We start from the raw sequence: 18,525 nt of genomic DNA, 5'->3' as shown, positions 1-18,525 counted from the left end.
TGTAGAAGGTGTGATCTTCTTTATAGAATTTCTCCAGCTCCATGTAGAATTTCTCAGTTTCTTTTTCACCATAACTGGATGTTGGTGCGTAGACAACAAAGATAGAAACTGCCGGTAGTGAGCCACATTTATTCAAGTGTAATCGTCCGATTCGGGTTGTTAGGCATTCAAATGAATCAATGCTTGTGACTAAGTTTGTGTTGACAAGGATACCGACACCACCGACGCCTCTTTTATCACATGTTCCAAGGAACAGTTCTTCTCCAGTGTCGAAAACAGCATGATGGGATTGATGTCTTCTCGTTTCGGTCAGACCAATGATGTCGTACTTGATCTTTCGTGCTTGTACCATAAGGTCTTCAATGGATGCAGCAGATGCCAGCGTACGAGCATTAAAAGTACAGACAATCATTTTTGTTTTTCTGCGTTTTTGGCAGCCCATGTCTGCCTTGGTGTTTTATCAGCTTCTCCTTCCATATCCTTCTCGACTCTGCATAATCAGGGCTAGGGGAATGAGATCCATTTATTACTGGATTTGGCATATCAATTTGGTCTATTTGGCATAGATCACGGATAGCTTGCCAGGCTCTGCCGTGTGGGTTGGATATTTAAGGATATTTAAGGTATCCGGAAAATTATTAAATAAATAGTCGCGCGGCCGCGAATGCGGCCGCGCGCTCCCGGGAGCTTGTTGTGATAATCTTTGGATCCTGGCCTTTGTTGGGGTTACACGGCAGTTGGAGGGTGTAACTGTTTAGCTACTGACAGGTCCAGTCCCAAACCGTGCAGGCTTAGAGATCTCAGTCCCGGGTCCCACACACCTGGGTTCCTCTGCCAGTTCGGTTATGTCTGAGGCTTATCCAAGTGTGTGGAGAGTGGCTCCAGTAACAACTATAATACAATGTGAAATAATCTGATTTCTACTGCTGTGTTCCATTGCCAGCGATCACACTGAATGGAAAGAAGGTCTGTGAGGGTCAGTGGAACTAAAGAGGCAACTATAAAATGCTTTCATGCTCTTCCAAAAAAAAAGATCTCACTATCAAATCCTCCATAACTCACTGACTCACACATGTCTCCCACTATTGCCACCATGCTGTGTTCCCTGAGGAAACCACTTGGGACAAATGAACTTTTTACTAAAGTGTAAATGGTTGTCCTGGCCTTTGGCTCAGAGTCAACAAGGCCATGTCACTGGCAGGACAGTCCATGAGGACACTGAGCACAAGACACTGAGACAGAGGGAAAATATGCAGCAACTGAGATAGGGAACTCCCACAGGGAGGCTAAGAACCTGAGGACAAGCAGCCTGCCCGAAGATCCTATCCAAGCCGGGTTGCAAAGCCCCAGCCCCTGTAGTTTCTCTGCTTGCTAGACCTCTGAGCCTGCACATTTCAGAATCAATGAATGGGTCTCACCCAAGAAGCACTGTGGAGACTTCCCCTGATCACGCCCTAAGGGAGACATTGAGTCTTGGTGAATTCATTGACCCACATTAGTTCTCGTAGAATGCTACTGATCAAAGGGGTCTAGAAATAGGCTGACTCCACTTGTGCCTGCTGGGAGTCATGTGCACCCATCCGCTGCTGCAGGAAGACAGAACCCTCAGCTCTGAAGAATGATGGGAAAATTCACATGAGGAGTGTGGGCCAAGAAGGCCCCTGAATTTGGGTCATCATTGTTTATTCCTCGTCTTTGTAGATGGGCAAGATGGGCCAGTCACTCTTTTTTCAATAAGAACACAGAATATAAAACTTTATCCAGTAATTACATGCAAGATCCAAAAAGACATCAGTTCTGCAGAGGTGTAAAGAAAAAGTAGATTCTTCAAGGCAGGAGAGAAGGCCTGCACCCCATAGAATTGACCCATGGTGGGGGCAGGACTTGAGAGAAGCAAAAAGGCAGGCAGAAGAGGGAAACACCAATCCTCCAACAACCACTTCTCCTACTTGTTAACTCTGCTTGGTATGGAAAACAAATCCCCACCAATCAAACGTGGGATAAGAGGGGCAACCAGGGACTCAGAAAGCATTCTCAGTGCAAACTGAATTCTGTGAGTGTCTGATCCTCATGCATTAAAGAAGAAATTCCCCTGCTGGCTGTTCCTGAAAGCAGCCAATGTGTCCAGCTGGGTCTTTGCTTGTTGTTTGTTTGTTTTTTTTTCCTAGACCAGGGTCTTTTCTGTAGCCAACAGTCCTATTTATGACAAAAGATATGCCTAGCCCTGGTGCATTTTCACAATCGAGGGCATAAATGATGTCTGATTGCAAGGCTTCCTGGCATATGGCGGCTTTCATATGTTGACACCAGTGCCAAAATCTGTGTTAATTAAGCTAGATCCAAGTGTGACTGACCAGTGTCAAGTCCCTGTGTACCACGTTGCACTGTGGAGTGGGAGTCAGGGGTCCTTCTGAGGAGGACATGGAGCCTTCTTCCCTGCCTTCTCCAATACCATCACTGGGCTCTAGGAAAAAGTCATTCCTGTTCTGTGTTGAGATAGCCTCTCATTGCTGAGCCTCTTTTTAAGTATTTCAAACACCTCTAAGCTCCTACCCTGCAGAACCAGTAAGAAGGAACTGAAGGCAGGTAGACCAGATGGTTTACATGAAGCTGAAATTTTTGGAAATAAAGAGCTACAGACAATTTTGAGTTAGAATGTTTACTCTAAAAAAAATAGATGGTTGTGGAGTTCATGACCAAATCAATCAGCTTAATCAATGGCTAAATAAGTAGCAGCACTCCTATGTTTAAAAAAATAGGACTTTACTGTAGCACTCTCCTCCCGTTCATCAATTTGCTCGAGCAGGCCCAGTAATGTCTCCATTGTGAGACTTGTTGTTACTGTGTTTGGCATATCGAATATGTCATGGGTAGCTTGCCAGGATTTTCCGTGAGGGCGAGTTACTCTCAGTAGCTTGCAGGGCTATGGATGCACCAGAGGACTAGTAGAGCAGGTAGGGCATTTGCCTTGCATGTGGCCTACCTAGGTTCAATCTCTGGCATCCATATGGTCCCCCAAACTCCTTCAGGAGTGATTCCTAAGCCCAAAGTCAGGAGTAAATCCTGAGCATCACTGGGTTTGGCCGCAAAACAAAATATATATATATTTTTAATTAAAAAATTAAAAGACTGGGCTGGAGCTATATTACAGTGGGGAGTACATTTGCCTTGCATGCAGCCAACCTAGGTTCTATCCCCAGAATCCCATATGGTCCCTGGAGCACTGCCAGGAGTAATTCCTGAGTGCAGAGCTAGGAGTAACGCCTGAGCATCACTGGGTGTGACCCAAAAAATGGGAAAATAAATAAATTAAATAAAAGACTGATGACCCTTATGGACAAGAAAGGAAGGGAGAAAGATCAGAGTAGCTCCAGCTTGGGGTTCCCTTTGTACTCAGACAGGTGAGTAGTGCTGGAAGGCAGAGGTTAGGTCAGCGGGTCAAAGGGTCAACATTCCTCAGGCCCTGCTGTGCCCCAAGCATGTGGATTCTGGAGATGTGAACAAGGGTGTGAACAAGAAGCAAGGAGTGAGGAAAAGCAAGTCCACCAGACAGGAACCCCTGTCTGTTAATTAAGGTGCCATCTCCAAGAAGAGAAGAGCATCAATTCCTGACTCGTCCCAACTTCCGGGCAGCGGGTTCATCTCTGTCCCCACTTTGCTACTGTAAAGATGAAGGCAGAGAGGCCATAGGTGTGAAGACCCAAATCCAGGCAGTAAAGGAGGATCCAAAGAACTAGGGAGGAGATCACAGCACTGGGCATTTCCAGTAGCCCAGGAGAGAGACAGCAGCAGCCGCACCTGCAGAGATGGGATGGGATGTCACAATGGTCAGACCACATCCTGCTCCAGTCCACAGACTGATTGAAATAAATTTTCCTTTATTATTTTTGGGGGAGGGTGAAGGATAGGGATTGTAGAGTCACATCCATTATGGCTCAGGGATTTTTCCTGGCTCTGTGCTCTTCTTCTTCTTCTTCTTCTTCTTCTTCTTCTTCTTCTTCTTCTTCTTCTTCTTCTTCTTCTTCTTCTTCTTCTTCTTCTTCTTCTTTGTGAGATAGACCCTTGCACAGCTGTTTATGATTAGATTTCAGTCATACAGTGTTTCTAACATCAGGGATCATTCTTGATGTGCTCAGGTGACCATATGCAATGCCTGGAATCAAACCAGGGTTGGCCACATGCATGGCAAATACCTTAACCCCTGTATTATCTGTATCATCTCTCCAGCTCCAAAGCATACTTCCTTTGCTCTGTTTGCCTGCTCCCTTCTTTTTTTCCCACTGTTTACAATTTTTTAAATTTGAGTCACACCCAGATATACTCAGAGTTATTCTTGCTTTGTTCTTTTTTTTTTTTTTTAGTGAAACACCATGAGGTACAGTTGTAGACTTACAAACTTTCGTACTTGGGTTTCAGTTATACAATGCTTGAGTACCCATCCCTCCAACCAGTGCCCATTCTCCACCATCAATGATCCCAGTAGCCCTCCCACCCACCCACCCCATTCCTCCCCCACCCCACCCTGCCTCTGTGGCAGGGCATTCCCTTTTGCTCACTCTTTCCTTTAGGGTGTTGTAGTTAGCAATAGAGATATTGAGTAGCCATTGCATTCAGTCTGTAGTCCACTTTCAGCACACATCTCGCATCTCGAGCGAGTCCTCTAAACATCCTTTACTTGGTGTTCCCTTCTCTAGTTGAGCTGCCTTTTCCCCCAGCATGTGCTGCCAGTTTCCAGGCCATGGGTCTATTCCTTTCTTTAGGAGAATTCACCCCGTGATTTGATGGGAAACTCCCAGTCAGAAGAGGGTCCCAACCACAAGAACGGGCCTAGAACATTGCCTGAGCCCATCTCAGGGTCTCTCGCCCTTCTGGATGAATTAACTGAGCCCATAGAGTGAGAAAATAACAAAAGACATCAAATCAGGAGCCCAAGAAAGCAAGTGGGAAAGGTGATTGCCACATGTACAACCTACTAGGGTTCAAGGTTGGTAGCTCATAGGGTCCCTGGAGCACTGCCAGGCAGAAGCCCTGAGGACCACTAGGTGTGATCTCTGAGCACAGAGAGGGTTAAGTCCTCAGCACCACCCGGTGTGGTCACAAACCAAAAACAAACAAGCAAACAAATAAACAAATCCTGCTGAGTTCCCCGGCTGAAGTCTGAAATCACCAAGGTTTTTCCCACAGAGCTTGGCTGTGGGAAGTCGCAGAGACCAGCATCAATGATAATCGGGCAGCAAGAGCTCAGGCGCTGCCCCTCTCCACCCCCCTTCTACAGGGCAGTGCTCTGAGGGAGGATTTTCCCTCCGGGTTCTTCAGCCAGTCGGAGTGGGTTGCTCAAGTCTGCCGGGACTCACTGAGTGTGGTGCTCAGACAGCCTCTTTCAGCCCACAGGGGCTGCAAGCTGTTCTGGGACAGACAGAGGTCACCATGCAAGGTGCAAAAAATAAGCTGAGTTGGAACAAGCAGCAGAGGAAACCCGTGAAGCCCCCACACTCCCACTCCCTGCTGGAAACTCAACCACCATGAGCAGATAGGGGAGACGGTGGATAGTGAAATAGCAGGTGGTGTGACCCACCGTTGTCACCACTGAGACCAGCATCTGCCACCTTCTCTGTGTGTGCATCTGGTGCATCCCTGAAACTTCCTCCTATTCTAGCGGTGTGGCTGCAGGTGGGCCCTAATCACGCTTGTGAGTTTAGGTTCCACTGAGAAGGTGGAGGACCCAAAGGCTGAGGATGTTGGAGACACTTTTCCTCAGAAGGCTAGGGAGAAGAGAACCAGACCTAGGGCTCCTGGAAGGGGGATTGTTTCAGCTGAAGTGCATCCAGGTAATGGCCTCCCACCATGGCTGAACTGGTGTAAGAATTATCTAGAACCAATGCACCTGAGGGGGACAGAATTCCAACTTTATTTTCCTGAATTGACTTCTGCCGAGAAGTTGAATCCTGGTCTCTACAGAAGCACTAATGAAAAAAAAATGTGGCTTAGCAAGACGAATGAAGAGGAGCTAGGAGACACAAATCAAATGGGAGAATATAGGTCTGGCCTATGTGAGGCATGAGGCCCTGAGTTCAATTCCTATGTAGAATGACCGCCTGGCCCCTGCACTGCCAATGTGGCCACTACAGAACAAAGGAGAAGAGGAAGAAAACTGAGAATATGTTTCCATGAGAGCGTGATAGCAACCTAATGCCAGTGGCTAAGCTGGCAAACACCCTCACACATGCATTGTGAGGTGCTGAAAGAGACTCCTTTTTGCAAGAGAGAGAAAATCATCACATGTCCATCCATAGAAGGCGAGGAATGAACCAGGAGTGAGCCATGCTGTGGCTAACAGCGTACTGAGTGCTTAGATGAGAATGATAAAGAATTAAGCATCCTACAGAAAGATCTCCAAGGTCTCTTAGTAAGTGAAATAATAGCAAATAATGGCCAGGTGCCAAACTGTTTACAGCATGCTGCTTTCCACGTAAGGAAAAGATGAAAATGAGGAGTATTTATATGTGCTTGGATTTCATAAAGAAACACTGCAAAGCGCTTTTTAGAACTGGTGGCGGGGCTGCAAGCAGAGTAGACGGAGCCGAGGCCATGGCCTGCAGCGTATCCTTCAGTTTCCTTCTTTCTGAACGGTGCATATTTAAAAGTGATCATAAAAGAGTAGCAACACGCACCTATGAGAAACACGGCACCTTCTTCACAGAGATCCACAGTCAAGAAATAATTTTTTTGAAAACGAGAGAAGCATGCGTTAATAATGTTGGATTCTGAGCAGCCAAGAAGACACTGAACAAACGTGACTCCAAATCACACCCTCATCCCGAGAGTCCTGCATGATACCACCTTGTTTCCTATGTATGCACATGTGCACATGTGTGTACATGCATGCGTGTGTATGTGTGTGCGTATGTGTGTGCGTGCACATGAGTGTGCGTGCACATGAGTGTGTGTCTGTGTGTGTCCGTGTGTCTTTGTGTGTGCTGGGTAAGGAACCTCTCCTCTTAGATTCACTATATCCTCCACGTTCAGAGCTAGACTCAGTGCAAATTCCCCAAGCTTCTCTGGTTGTTGAGACTCAGCTAAGACCATTGCACTGTGTCATGTGTCCAGCATTCGCTTTTCTACTTACAGAAGCTCCTTGGGGTCAGCTAGCACTCAGGCTCAGTGTCCTTCAGGAAACCCCGTCTGCTCTATTCATTAACACAGAAACCAGATTGTTCCAGGGCACCCTCCACGGGGCACCAGTGCTAGCATGGTGAGTGCCTCCCCTAGCTCACTGCCCCACTAGTTAGCTGTGAGGTGAGCTGCATTCTGGGGTTTCCTGGGTTCTTTTCCTGCAGCTGACTCATGGAGTAATACCCACTCCCTGGGCCAGTCTCTGTGAAAACACCCTTTTCTTCTTGCTTATGACTATCCCAAGGCAGATCAGCCCAAATGGATCCCTTCAAAGATATTTATTAACTAGCTGTCCAAAAGTTAAAACATCTGTAACAAGAAACTGCTAAAGCGTACCTTCGGACTTGAGTTTCCCCAAGACACATGCTAACCCAGGCTCAACATCCAGCTCATTCCAAAAGGCCTGGCACACTCACTTACCCAGAACAGGTAAAGGTCAGTACATGCCCCCATGGGTCCTGCAAAGGCCAATGACATAGAGACTGATGCTTTCTAAGAACTGGGGCACACAGTCCTATGGGGGACCCCAAATCAAGCGGGGTGCTTGACAGTCACTCCATGAACTCCAGCTAAGGGATATTTGCGACATGTGGGAACAGAATATTTAAATGAAACGCCCATGGTTTTCAAAACCATAAAGATTTCCAGTAAGCTGGAGGGAGTAGGCCTTCCAGTGTGGAATAAGAAAGGAAAGGAGGGGCTGGAGGGATTGTATATTGGGTAGGGCACTTGCCTTGCACAGAGTCAACCTGGGATCAACACTCCAGCATCCCTCTCAGCCTTGAGCACTGCCATGTATGGCCCAAAAACAAAAACAAGAAAAGGAGAGAAAATCTTCTTAGAGGGGTCCTTGAGCAGGAAAAGATGCCAAGGTTTTGTTGTTACAGGGATTTCACCAAGTAGAATTTGCTTCCTCAATGGCCACTCATTCTGTCACTGGAGTCCAGTGAATCCCGCCCAGGGCCACCTTGTCTCATAAAAGGTTTTGTCCAATTGAAGGCAGAAATTCATATGTGAGGCTCAAGGATCAGGTGGGCTTATGAGATCAGCAAAGCTAAGCTGCTATCAAGGAAAACCTCCATTTCTGACACTTGAGACCAGAACTTACAAAAGCAAATAAATTATTGTCTAAGCTTAACAGCACCTGATTTGAAGGGAATACAAAAGGTTGGGAAATGAAGGTTGTTAATTCCAGAATCCTAGGCCTAGTTTAGAAAACTAACATTCTTATTTTCTTAGTAATTAAAAAAACATGTGTTAGGACAGTCTAGAAGGGTCAGAAATATGACATGGTCCACTGCCCCCCATGGCCCCCATAAGACAAATTATATCCACCTAAAGGTAAATACTAACCAAGCAGAGCACTGCTTGGCTATTTCTGATATGTCTATAATCCTGGCTCTCTAATCTTGCATCGGAAGCATTGAACCCCTCTTGTTAGTAGAAACCAAGAGAGTTCCTACATTCTAGACCCACCGTGAAGAATATAGACTGGAGAAGTAGTTCAGGGAATAAGGCATTTGCATCAATCCTGGTTTGATACTCCATAACTCATGTTGTGTTTGACCCTAACCTTGACCATGAGCACAAAGCCAGGAGTGACCCCTGAGCAAAGAGCCAAGAGTAAGCTCTGAACACTGCTGTGTGTGCACCCCCACCTTGAAAAAACAAAAAGTATACAGATGGAAAACAGAGATCCATCTGGCTAAATCGTGGACATAACTTAATTGTTCAACTCTAACAGCTTCCTTCATCTGACATTATTCATCACACACACACACACACACACACACACACACACACACACACACACTCCAAAACAAACAGGACCCTCTCCAATTACTCACCAAGACCGCCCTGGCAAATGTCTGTGCGTGTGGCTCCACCAACAATAAACTCGGGGCTGGAGCATAATTCCTGAAAGTCACAGAGAAAAAAAAACACAAGTCACAAGGTGCCCAACAGCAGGAGTGAAGGCTCCTTAGGGGCATGGAATTCAAAGCCGGGGGCCACCTAGGGTGACTTATTGAGCAGGCATTAGGGATGACTGAGGAAGCCCAGAGGAGGAGACCCTCCCCCATCACAGAAACACTGGGGGTTTGGTATAGGACACAGAGCAGTGACCACAGCCTGCCACAGCCCTATCACTAGGCACACTGTGTGGGTGTGTGGTGTGAAAGAGTGGAAGGGTGTGGGGGAGGCAGGAGAAAGATCAAGGCTGGGGCTTCATGCCCATTCAGACCATGGGCCTATTACAGTGTTCTGTGCTTTGTGGACACTCATTAAATCCAGGACCCAATAATGCTAGGGCCCCAGGGGGCAATGGTCAGGAAGAAGTCTATCCAGGAGACCAGCTCTGGGTCAGAATCCCCTTCCTGGTCCATCTGTCTTTCCACCACTTACCCTTTTCATCTGGCATCAGCCTCCCAGACCACCCCTCACTGGAATCCCAGGCACTCTGGGGCTCCAACCGAGGCAAAGTGGGGCCTCTCTTGATCCCATCTGTCTGCTGGGCGAAGCTTAATTAAGGGTCTATTTTAAGCAATTCTAGATGTCCCAGGGGAGCAAAGTGAAATGAAGGTAGAGAAAACACCCCTGTTCTTGACCTCCAAGAGCCCAGTCTCTGTAGGAAGCTGAGACTAAGTTTCCTGAGAAGTCCAAGGCAAGGTCCGGTGCATGAGAGTGGCAGGCAAACTATACACACACACACACACACACACACACACACACACTCATGCATGCACACCCCACCCCAGAGTCTGTGCTCTCAGATTTCCCTCTCAGCTACTTTTCTTTCCTCACTCCGCTCTTCCTCCTCAGCACCCTGAATACTCCTTCTCCTTCTCAGTCTCTTCCAAGAGTTCCTCATCCCTGCTAATTCCTAAGAATCAGGAACCCCTGGGCCTGGCCCTTGGCTCTCAGCAATGATTCCATTTCATACAGCAATAATCTGCCCTATACATTCTCTCCTGGTGACATCAGTCCAACTTTAAGTACTGCTTAAAATGCTTTAAGTACCAGCTTTAAGTACTGGCTACAGAATACAATGATAGCTCCTAAAGCACTCCCCTGAGCTGTATATTCAATTACCCCAGTCACACTGTTCATGTCATAATGAGCTCATTAGACACAGAGTTAAGAAGTTGACCCAGTTCTGGTACAGTTTTGAGTTTGGTTTGGAAGACTGGGTGATTCGCAGAGGCCAGAGACCATTTAAGGTGTTCTCACCACAATCGTGCTAAGTGGTTCATAGGTAGGTGGAGTGTTTGTTTTCCCACAGGATATTCAGGAAATTTATTAGCACGATTTAAAATGTCCCCACCCCAAGAAAAAACAACCAAGAGATGTCATGGTTGTATGACTCTTTTTGAGGCCACAGAAAGGAAATTGCAGCTCAGGGTGAGTGCTGAAGAACTTTCCCCAAGTCTGCTCTACATAGCCAACTCCCTGTTGGGATTCAGAGTAGAGACTGAAAGTTGTCCAGTCCCTGAGATGGTTTCCAAGATGCGAACCAACCCGGAGGCTCCCACATCCCTCGGTGTTTGTTTTGCTTTCTTTTCGTGACGTATTCGATATGCCAAACACAGTAACAACAAAGTCTCCAATGGAGACGTTACTGGGCCCGCTCAAGCAAATCGATGATCACCGGGAGGGCCTTCTTTTGTTGTTTTGGGAGCCTCCCAAGAAGCACTTATGAGGCCCAAAGGCTCACATCAGAGATTTTCTGGCAGCTTGGCTGTTGGTGGTGCAGTGCAAGGGCCTATGGATTTGATGCTGCTCAGGCCCTACAGTGTCCAGAATACCAGGGCCAGCCCAGCTTGGTAATACTTAATGAATGAACCATGTCACGGTCACGGTCTTCTCGTTGTTCACCAATTTGCTCGAGCAGGTCCAGTAACGTCTCCATCGTGAGACTTGTTGTTACTGTGTTTGGCATATTGAATACGTCACGGGGAGCTTGCCAGGCTTTGCCGTGCAGGCAAGCTACTCTCTGTAGCTTGCCGGGCTCTCTGAGAGGGGCGGAGGAACCGAACTCGGGTCGGCCATGTTGGCTGCGTGCAAGGCAAACGCCCTACCCGCTGTGCTATCACTCCAGCCCAATGAACCATGTGGTGGCAGGAATCAAACCCAGGTGTTGTGTGAACACCAGACATGTGCCCTAACCCTGTCCTATCTCTGGCCCCACCTCCCACAGTCTAAACATGATTTTTTTTTCTTCCTTAGATAACTATCATGGCTTTTTAGCCATAAAGTATATTCTTACTCAGGTAAGGATCTTAACACATCCCATAAACTTGGCCTGCCACTCAAGCCTCATTTCAACTCTAATGAATGGGCAGAAGGGAAACAAAGTGTCTGTAGGAATACAGACTGGGAAGTGAGTCAAGTCACAGATTCTCAGTGACAATGGCCACTTGGAAATGTCACTGCTCAGGACGCTGGAGCATGTCCATGAGTCCTGGCCTGTTATTTCAGGAACTGCGACTGTGTGCTTTTGGGAAACTCATCTTCTTCCTCCCCATCAGTGTGGCTCATGGACACGTGAGCTGTCCGAGCTATCCAGTGTTCCTGACCTCCTCCCTTGCCTTTTCCCGTCAACTCTCTACTTCCCACAATGCTTTCTCTCCACGAATCCTGGTGGATTGCTGCCTTCTAATCCACATGCTCTGAATTGACTTCCATCATCAGCGTCTGTGCTCATACGCAGGCCTTCTTGGTCTCTGTCCCCATCAGCTTCTTCCACCACCACCTCCCCACCTGGGCAGGTGCCGGGCGCCAATGCTATAACCCACTTTAACTGCTTCTTCCCCTGAACTCCCATACGTCTTACTCGCGATTCTATTTCACGCTCTGGATAGTCTGTCTTGAAGTAATAGATAGAGGGCCAGGGAGAGAGCTCTAAGGGCTGGAGCACAAGCTCTTTGGTTCAGTTATAAGTGGTCCCTGAGAATTGTCAGGAGTAGACCCTACACACAACCAGGTGTGGCCCCAAAACAAAAAATAATAATTTGAAAATAGACATGCCAGGGCCAGAGAGATACAGAAGATGAGGCACTTGCCTAGCGTGCTGCTGTGATGGTGAGGATCCTGGTTCATGTTTTTTTTAATTTTAGTTTGCTTTTTGGTCATGCCTGGAGATACACAGGGGTTACTCCTGGCTCTGCACTCAGGAATTACTCCTGGTGGTGCTCAGGGGATGCTGGGAATTGAACCCAGGTTGGCCGCGTGCAAGGCAAACATCCTACCCACTGTGTTATCACTCCAGCCCCTCTTGGTTCAAATCCTTGGCACTGCGTATGGACCCTGAGCCCTGCCAGGGGTCACTCATGAGCACAAAGCCAGGAATGGCTCCTCAGTACCACCTGTATGATCCCAGATTTTTTTTATTTTTTAAATAATAGTCACTTCATTCTGTCTGGAGTTGCTCACATTTCAACTCAGGGTACATAATTTCTCTTCATTGCTTAATGCATAATTTAATTGCATCATTTCTCTTCATTACTTATTGCTCTTTCCTACATTGCTTGTTTATACTTTCCAAAATAAAACTATTTTATATCAAAATAATAATAACTAGAGAAAGCTTCTATAATCAAGCCTTTAAAATGTGTCAGACATCGGGGACTGAGCGATAGTACAGCAGGTAGGGAGCTTGCCTTGCATGTGACCTGCCCAGGTTTGACCCTTGGTACCTCATATGATCCCCCGAGCCTACTAGGAGTGATCCCTGCATGTAAAGTCAGGAGTAAGACCTGAACACTTCCAGGTGTGCCCCAACCCCCCTTGCACTGTCTGCACTGTACTGTCCTCATGTTGCTCATCGATTTGCTCGAGTGGGCACCAGTAACGTCTCTATTGTGAGACTTGTTACTGTTTTTGGCATATCAAACATGTCACGGATAGCTTGCCAGGCTCTGCCGTGTGGGCAGGATACTCTCGATAGCTTGTCAGGCTCTCCGAGTGGGACAGAGGAATCAACTCGGGTTGGCCGCGTGCAAGGAAAACGCTCTACTGGCTGTGTTATCACTCCAGCACATCCTCCCCATAAAATAAAATAAATATAAAATGTGTCAGGTGAAAAGATGGAAGGGTAGAACAGAGGGTAGGGCACTTGCACATGACTTGGATTCAATCCCCAGCACCACGTACAGGCTGCTGGGCAGAGAGTACCACCAGTGTGGCCCAAAAAACAAAAACTAAAATAAAATAAATTAAAATAAAATGTTCCAGGCGAGCACAGCTACTGTATCCCAAACTCCCCCTTCTCTCCTCAAATAAAATAAAATAAAATGTGCCAGAAACTGAGCTAAACCCATTTTCTCATCTAAGCCTCCCAATAATACAATGAAGTAAGTGATATTATTTCCATTTTATGGATAAGGAAACTAAGTCTTGGGGAAGTGAGTTATTGTGAATAGACAGTTTAAAAATAACAAAACCAGAACCCTAATCTACTTGACATCCAAATGGAAATTCTTCACCACTTAGCAGCTGAATTTGTCCAGTGCCCTCTCTCCCCTATCAACTAACATGCCACAAGGTCCCCCTTTGGCATCTGCTGGTGCCCTCAATAAGTCAATTTAATTGAACATTCCAAATTAATTCATCCAGCCAGGAGACAGGAGCATGGAAATTCATCATTGAGGCTTCACTGTTCAGCCTTGTGTGTGTGATGCCAGGGATGGTACCCAGGGCCTTTTAGATGCCACCCTGGTCTCTCTCACACTTCATCCCCACCCCAAAATGTCAACAATTCAGTCCCTGGTGTTCCCTGAGTAGCCTGTTTTGTGGATGAAGCTGACCTTGCCCACCCTCTCTCTCCTCTCTTTGCACTTCTCCTGAAGATCAATAAACTTCTTAATTGCTCAAAAATGAACCGATAAGGAGATTGTTGGCTGGGTTGCATTCAGCAGGCACATAGTTGGCATCAAACCACAGGAGAGTTGACTGAGCATTGACCAAGCTTCGTGGGGAACCAGGAGACCAGAGTGTGGAGAAGTCAGTGCTGAGAATCCTTCTTGACCTCAACAGCCCAAATGTTTTGTGATGAATTGCTGCTTGGTCCAACATTTGGAAGGGTAGCAAAGGGTAAAATGCCTTGGGATTTTGAAAAGCCAAAAATATATTCCAAGAACCCATGCTTACTTCAAGATCTTCAATCAGGGCAAACTTCCTTCTTAACTCTTCAAACACAGGTCCCAACAAATCTTTTGCTTAGTAGCTCAAAAATGGGAAGAAATAGGTGACAGGGGCAGCATGTCTTATTTCTGTTATTGTAGAAAACATGCATAACTAAAGCTTTATTGTTAAGAGGGAAAAACCATATATCCATCTCATCTCCTTTCTGGAAAAGCAAATGAAAATCAACACCTCTTTAGTCAGTCATGTCAGGGCAGCTGGCTTAAAGACCACAGATTGAAGTAAGCAAGGAATCACCCTCAAAAAGCCAACAACTACCTTAAAAATGGCAAAGAAAACAGAGAGATAGTGCAACATGTAGGATGCTTGCCTTGCATGAGGCCCACCCAGGTTTGATCCCTGGCAATACATAGAGTCCCCTGAGCATCACCAGGACTTATCCCTGAGCACAGAGCCAAGAGTAAGCCCTAAGCACTACCAGGCATAGCCCATCACCCCCCAAAAATAGTAAATAACAATTTTTAAATGGGCAAACTGTCCAGGGAGATCAGTGACAAAGTGCGTTCCTTGCAGGGGTGAGGAGCTAGGTTTAATCCCTAGCACTACTATTAATTAATTAAATGGGAAATTTTATTTGTCATTTCTTCAGATAAGATCTACAGATATGCAGGGGCTGGAAAGATAGTACAGCAAGTAGGATGCTTGCCTTGAACATGGCCAACCCAGGTTAATCCCTGACACACTGTTTGATCCCTGAGCCAATCGGAAGGGATTCTTGAACACAGAGCCAAAACTAAACCTTAAGTACAGCTGGCTCTGGCCACAAAACAAAATGAAACAAAATATATAGATACAGTCAGTACATAAAAATTATTCAACACCACTCATAATTAGAAAAATGCACATTATCGGCATAATGAATTGCCACCTCCCCATCAGTAGGATGACTACTATCAAAAACAAAAACAGAAACAAATGTTGCAAGGATGTGGAGAGACAGGAGGCCTGGTGCACTGTTGATGGGAATGTAAATTGGTGCAGCCTTTTTGGAAATCAGGAGGTGCTTCAATAAATCAAAAATAGAACTACAGCGATCCAACAATCCCACATCTGGATTTACACCCAAAAGAATTGAAATCAAAGTCTCAAAGAGCTATCTGTACAGCCTTGGTCATGGAAGCATGAACCATATTATCCAGAAAGTAGAAGCATTTCGGTCCTCTGATGAATGAATAGGCACTTTAAATGTGGATCACTCTCCTTCCGCTTTATATTAAGGAGGCCAGAGACACAGAGGAGGGGTGGCTATGAATGCAAAGGTTTCCTCCTGTTTTGAATGTGTGAGTTGGTAAAATAAGCAAACAAACAACCTTGGAGAATCTGTCTTGGATTTATATTGTTAGGTTAAACAATTCTACAGACCTTAACAGCAAAGTAATTTTATTCTTATGAATACCCAAGAACAATTTTAATAACTGAGAACCTGGAGGCACCAAAAGAATGGAGCCCAGACCAAACAGATAGCGTGGTGGGCTAGAGTGTTTGCTTTTATGGATTTAATTCCCAATCCTCTGAGCTCCTCCTAGAGAAACCCCACTGAGCAAAAGGTTAAAAGTAGGCCCCAAACCCCTAGATGTGGCCATAAAGAAAAAAAATGGCATCTATGATTGTGGCAATGATAAACCCAAACCAGCCCAGACTCTAAAGAGAAGGAAGTTGTTACTTGAAATCAAACTCTCAAAGTCTGCAAAAAATCCACCCATTAATAACACTGCAGTGAAAAGGAAGGGCTGTGTATTAGTAGCAGGTATTAATAAATGAATATTAGTAAGAGATAATTGCTTCCAGAAAACAAATCTCAGAGAGCTAGTTATAAGAGACAGTTTTCTCTACAGTATAAACAAAACATAGTATTTTAGATATATATGAAAGCAAGTTAAACAGAATAAAAAAGCATATATGATAAGAACAAAAATGTGTCTTTTTATGCAGTTGGATTTAATCAGCCATTATAAAGAAAATATCTTGGCACCTAGTGATGGTGTAGTGGCATAAAGCACCTTTCTTGCAGTGTCTGCTTGATAGGTAGGCGCTCTGGGTTTGATTCCCAGCACCATATAATCCTCAGATCACTGCCAAGTGTGAACCCCAAAAAGTAATTTCAAGGAAAAAGAAAAAATTAGGCAAAGGTTAGCTGATATTTGACATCAGTCACAAACTGCAATCTCAAACCCATTTCCACCCCCCTCCCCACTCATCTACTTAGAATCTCTCAGTTCCTTTAGAATGTGTCCTCTGCCCTGACATCCCCTTTCCAATGGCCCATCTTTCTGCCTCTTTGGGCTTCCTTCTGCCCTAGAAGTCTGTCCTTCAGTCATTGACTCCTCACAATCTCTATCAAGGTTGGGACCACACTCATTCCTAAGGTTCCATCCCCAGCAACTATATGATCCTTTGTGCCCCTCCAGAAGTGATCCCTGAGCAGAGAGCCAGAAGTAAGTCCTGAGCAATGTCAGGTGTAGCCCAAAGAAAAAAGGAAGACAAAAGGGGGGAACAAGCTAGAACCAAATGGTTTTGATCATTTCCAATAATCTTGTCTCTCCTTGGTCCTCTTTTCTAACCTCTGCCAATAAAATAGGCCTTTGGGCTCAGTTTCCCCCTTGAGGTCTAGAAGACAAAAGTCCAAGGGTCTTCGGAGATTGTGCTGTCTACGGAGACTGATACTCCATCCTTCAACTTTGGAGGGCATTTGTGAGGCTTGCAGGAGCCCCAACTGGTTCTGAATTCACAGATCCACACCCCCCCACCCTCCACAAATCAGCTTCAAGGAGACAATGACCATGAGGGACCCCAGGCAGCGTGGCACCTCTCAGCAGTGATGTCACTATGAACTGACTGCAGAGAGCCTTGATTTGTTCCATGTGTCGCGGCCCCTGCATTCGCCTCCCTGCATTTTTGTGTGCTGTGTGCTTGAGTTTCTGCTTTTTTTGGGGGGTGGTTGTTGAAAGTCACACTCAGCGGTGCTGAGAAGTGACCCCCTGGCAGTGTTCCAGGGACCATATGCACAACCGGTAATTCAAATCTGGATTGTGGCTGCCACAAGTGCATGCCAGACGAGTGCCTTCCCTCCTACGCTATATCTCCAGCCCCTGTGCTTGAGTTTTCTTTCCCATCCTTATAACCACCCCAAAGGATGAAGCGCTACTAGCCCCGTTTTCCCAGCTGAACAAATCTGAGACATGGTCTGGCTCTGAAGCCCAAGCTCATGCCCCTAGTCCTCATGGTTTCTAAAGCCAGTGCTGAAAAGGAGAGAGACTCATGAATTATACTACCAAGTTCTTTTCAAAGAAACCCCGACTTCTCCCCTTTAACCAGACACTTAGGCTTCCTGTGAGGTGACACCCCAGCCCAATACCCCATCTTCTTACCGTGGGTCGCTTCCAGACAATGCCTTGAGTCTGGGGGGAGTGTGGGCCCAAATCCTTGTAGCCTAAGGCTGACGGGCAGGCGGGGAACTCTGGGTCTTTAAACAGAACCCCCGAGTCCAAGCACTCTTGCCGTAGGGTCTCAAAGTCCTGGCCCAAGTACTTCACAGCATGTTGGTTGGAGCCCAGGCCTTCCGCCACTGCCCGCTGCTTGGCCACTTGTGCTGCCAGGCCTGCCATGGCCACCGCTCTGCAGGGAACGGAGCTGTCTCAGACCTCTGACCCCTGGGAGGGCTGAATAAGGTGGCATGGGAGGAAGGAGGAGCAGCTCGATATTCACCCAGGGCCCGAGGCCTGACTCTGAAGGGAAGTGAATCAGATGGGGAACAAATATGTACCCAGCGTGCAAATAAGCCTGCCCCACCTCCCTTACTCTCTGCCTCCCGAGCCCCACCCTAGCCATTAGCCCAAGAAATCCATCAAGATCACAAGTCACCGGCAGGCCACCTCTTTGCCAGACCTGCTCCTCTTCCCTGAGGCCCAGACAGGGGCTGAGTTCAGACCAGTCTTGCAACTTGAGGCTAGGATTTAGCAAGCAAGTCGGCCAGGGGTTCTGAGCAGGAGAGGAGGGTTGAACGAGGTCACCTTTTCCTCCTGGACAGTTCGAGTGACAGACACTCAGAGGGCAGGGCTGTCCTCTGTCTGACTGGAGACTTGCCACCTAAGAAAGGTGGTACCTTGCTCTGGATTTCTGTGCCAGCTTCACTGATCATTAGCTCTGCCCCCT

The 18,525-nt window shown here is 46.6% G+C and overlaps 1 protein-coding gene across 1 annotated transcript in view; it reads right to left on the bottom strand.

Annotated features, from left to right (window-relative positions):
• Positions 1 to 17,978, bottom strand: part of CAPN8 (calpain 8) — a 70,692-nt gene extending 52,714 nt beyond the window's left edge. The window contains exons 1-2 of the mRNA XM_056107049.1: positions 17,742 to 17,978; positions 9,021 to 9,090 (exon numbers count right to left, since the gene is read on the bottom strand). Coding sequence (XP_055963024.1) covers positions 9,021 to 9,090; positions 17,742 to 17,978 — 307 coding nt within the window. The remainder of the gene's footprint in view (positions 1 to 9,020; positions 9,091 to 17,741) is intronic.
• Between the last annotated feature and the right edge of the window lie 547 nt (positions 17,979 to 18,525).

This window comes from Sorex fumeus, unplaced genomic scaffold (assembly GCF_029834395.1).
Source record: "Sorex fumeus unplaced genomic scaffold, SorFum_2.1 ptg000007l, whole genome shotgun sequence".
Taxonomy (NCBI): Eukaryota; Metazoa; Chordata; class Mammalia; order Eulipotyphla; family Soricidae; genus Sorex; species Sorex fumeus.
Note: the sequence above shows the minus strand (reverse complement) of the source record. Positions and strands in the feature narration are given on the sequence as shown.